The sequence below is a fragment of the Patagioenas fasciata genome, chromosome 5 (genome assembly GCF_037038585.1).
Source record: "Patagioenas fasciata isolate bPatFas1 chromosome 5, bPatFas1.hap1, whole genome shotgun sequence".
Classification (NCBI taxonomy): domain Eukaryota; kingdom Metazoa; phylum Chordata; class Aves; order Columbiformes; family Columbidae; genus Patagioenas; species Patagioenas fasciata.
This window is the reverse complement of record NC_092524.1, coordinates 45,188,744-45,191,674: the sequence shown is the minus strand read 5'-3', so window position 1 is coordinate 45,191,674 and position 2,931 is coordinate 45,188,744. Positions and strand designations below refer to the sequence as shown.

Below are 2,931 nucleotides of genomic sequence, written 5' to 3'. Positions count from 1 at the left end.
CACACTGTATCTGAATATAAACATGAGGTAACAGCAGATATATATCACAGTAAGGAGTATGAAAATGAGGCAGCACATCGACGGCTCACAGAGGGACAGTTGCAGTGGATCAGTTAAACTCATCTAAGAACAAGCAAGTCAGTGCAGGCACCTAACCTACAATGTATTTAGGCCAACTTGCTTGAAACCCTAGAGCTGAATCCGTTTTCCTGAGTGTTAAACTGGTTTGTGTATTGGGAACTAGAGAGGTCTGACACACAGCTTCCCGTAATCAGGAAACCTTTAATGGAAGAGGTCACTGAAACTAGCCCGCTCTTCTCTTGGAAGTTCCGTGACATAGGCTGGCAAGATCTCCGGGAATCGCCTGCACACAAGCCTGAGACTGGCCCCACCACTGCAGTTCTGGGCCTCGACACCCTCCAGCCGTGCTGAGCGGGCACCGGGATCTTCAACCCTCGTCCTTCCCCGAGGCTGGACACCCGCCCGCCGGGCAGGGCGAACGCTTCCTGGCTGCGCGGGGAGCTGCTTGTCACCCGCCCGCCAACAAAGGGAGGATGCCGAGGTCAGCCCCAGCTCCCGACACGTTTCCTCCGGCAGGCCCGGGGGAGGGCCGTGGGCGCGGGGACGGCGCTGGTCTGGGACGGGGCGGACGCCTGGGACCATCAGGAGCCGGGGCCGAGTGCTGCCACAGCCGTCGGGGCAGCCCGCGCCCCTCGGCCTCCCGCGCCGCTGGAATGAGCCGGGCCGGGCCCTGGTGCCTGCTCCTGGCCGCGGCCTGTGCTCTGGGCCGGTCCCCGCCACCGCGGGCCGCCGTGCGCTGCGAGGCCGCCGGCTCCTGCTTCAGCGCCCACCTCGCCAACAGCTCCTACATCGACGCCCGCAGCGACTGCGGCCGCCGGCGAGGCGGCCTGGCGTGGGTCAGCGGCGAGCCGGAGCTTCGTCTGCTGCTGGGGCTGCTGGCGGAGACGGCGGCGGGGACCGCGCCCTCGCTCTTCTGGGTCGGGCTGAAAAGGAACGCCTCCGCCTGCACCGACACGGGGCAGCCGCTCCGCGGCTTCTCCTGGGAGGGCTCCGGCGGCAGGGCGGCCCCGCGGGAGGTGCCGGCGGCGCTCGGCCGGTGGGCGACGGAGCCCGTGCGGTCCTGCCTCACCGCCCGTTGCGCCGGGCTGCACCTGGCGGCAACGGCTCCCGGCGGCGGCCCCAGCTGGGGCTGGAAGGAGCGGCTCTGCCAGCGGGAGAGCCAGGGATACATCTGCAAGTACCAGTACGAGGGCGCCTGCTCTGACCTCAACCCCGCGGGCGCCCTCGACCTCGACTACCGCCTCCCCTTCGAGGAGCGCAGCACCGGCCCCGGCTTCAGCCCGCCGGGCACCGTGCTCACCGTGGTGTGCCCCGGCGGGGCGGTGCGGCTCACCTGCCAGCCCGAGCGGGGCGGCTTCGCCTGGAAGGGCGCGGAGGAGCCCCTCTGCCACTGCGTCTACCCGAGCCCCGGCAGCGGGCGGTGCACCAAGGCCGCCGGGTGCCGCGATGCCACCGGCAGCTTCACCTGTACCTGCGCCTCGGACGGGCGCAACGGGCCGCCCTGCGCGGCCACGGGGGCGGCGCCCACCGCCGCGGGCGGCTCCGGAGAGGCGCCGGGTGGCGGAGCAGGGAAGCGACGGCCCTCCGCCCCGGCACCCGGCGGCTCCGCGGGGTCGCCCGCGGCCGCCGGCGCCGTCGACGGGGACAAGGCGGCCGCTCCGCCGCCCTCCTCCTCCTCATCCTCCTCCTCCAACTATGTTTTCATCCTGGTGACTGTCGCGGTGGTGGTGCTGGTCATCCTGGTCATGACTGTCTTGGGGGTCTTCAAGCTGTGCTTCAACAAATCCGAGGCCCGCGGGGACAAGGAGCCGCCGGACTCCCGCAGCAAGGCGGAGTCCGGCTCCGCGGAGCCGGGCGGAGCAGCGGGCGGCGAGTAGCCCGAGGACGACGAGGGCTCCGTCCCTCGGGGCTGCCCCGAGTGGCAGCTCCCGCCGCGGGACAGCGCTCGGTTTCCCCCGTCTCTCTTTCCCCCAGTCCGGCTGCCGCGGGAGAGCCGGGGCAGAGGCACCATGGGACGCGGCTGAGCAGTATTTACGGCGTTGTCAGTCATGGGGGCATGTAACGTGCTCCTTTCTGATGTTTGAAGCCTTTCGACAGTCAAAAGATTTTGTCGATCTGAAAAAAACCAGTTATTTAGGTGCTGACATAAGTAAAATATAAATATAGTGGCCTGGCTGACAGAACGATTGCTTATCTGCAGCTGCAAGAGTTGTGGGTTTTTTATCTTCGCAGAAACTGTTCTTCTGGTGCCTTACTGGAGCAAGTGTAAAGGGACCACTTTTAGTGCTCACGTTTTGTAATTTAGAAGTCATTTCTTGTCTGAGTGGTACTTCGAGGTTTTTGTTTTCTTTCTAATTGCTGGAACGTTTGGAGAGCTGAACAGCCATAATTTCAGAGGAAACTGTGACCCACACTCTTTCAGACTGACATTCTTACCAATGAAGAGCATTTCTGTGCTTAGAAGGTCATTAAATTGCTGAGGAAATGGGAGGTTAATGGGCAGTGAGTTCTATTTCAGCTGATGAAAGAATAAAGGATGATGTAAAACCTAAATCACTGCTCTGTTTGTTACTTCATACAATATTCATTTTTATTGTAGCAGAGCAACAAAATTTTCAGTTACAGTTTTTTTCCTAAGGTGCATCTGTACACAAATTGTTTTCTGTGTGCTATATGTGGCTCCCTTACAATCAGACAAGGTGCTGACAAACTTCTCATTGTGAGAGGAGTTAACAGTGGGTCCACACACATCATGCAAATCCCATTCCTTTTAGTTGGACATATTGTTTTCCATGTAGTCCCTTGAGAGTGAGGAAAGAATTCACCCTTTCTGCCCGTTTCTGAGTGAGG

General features: G+C 61.6%; 1 protein-coding gene across 1 annotated transcript; it reads left to right on the top strand.

Moving 5' to 3' along the window:
* The first annotated feature begins 371 nt into the window (after positions 1-371).
* Positions 372-2,634, top strand: CLEC14A (C-type lectin domain containing 14A). Its single transcript, XM_065839222.2, has one exon. The coding sequence runs from the start codon at positions 555-557 to the stop codon at positions 1,956-1,958; it is 1,404 nt and encodes a 467-aa protein (XP_065695294.1). The 5' UTR covers positions 372-554; the 3' UTR covers positions 1,959-2,634.
* Positions 2,635-2,931: the final 297 nt, after the last annotated feature.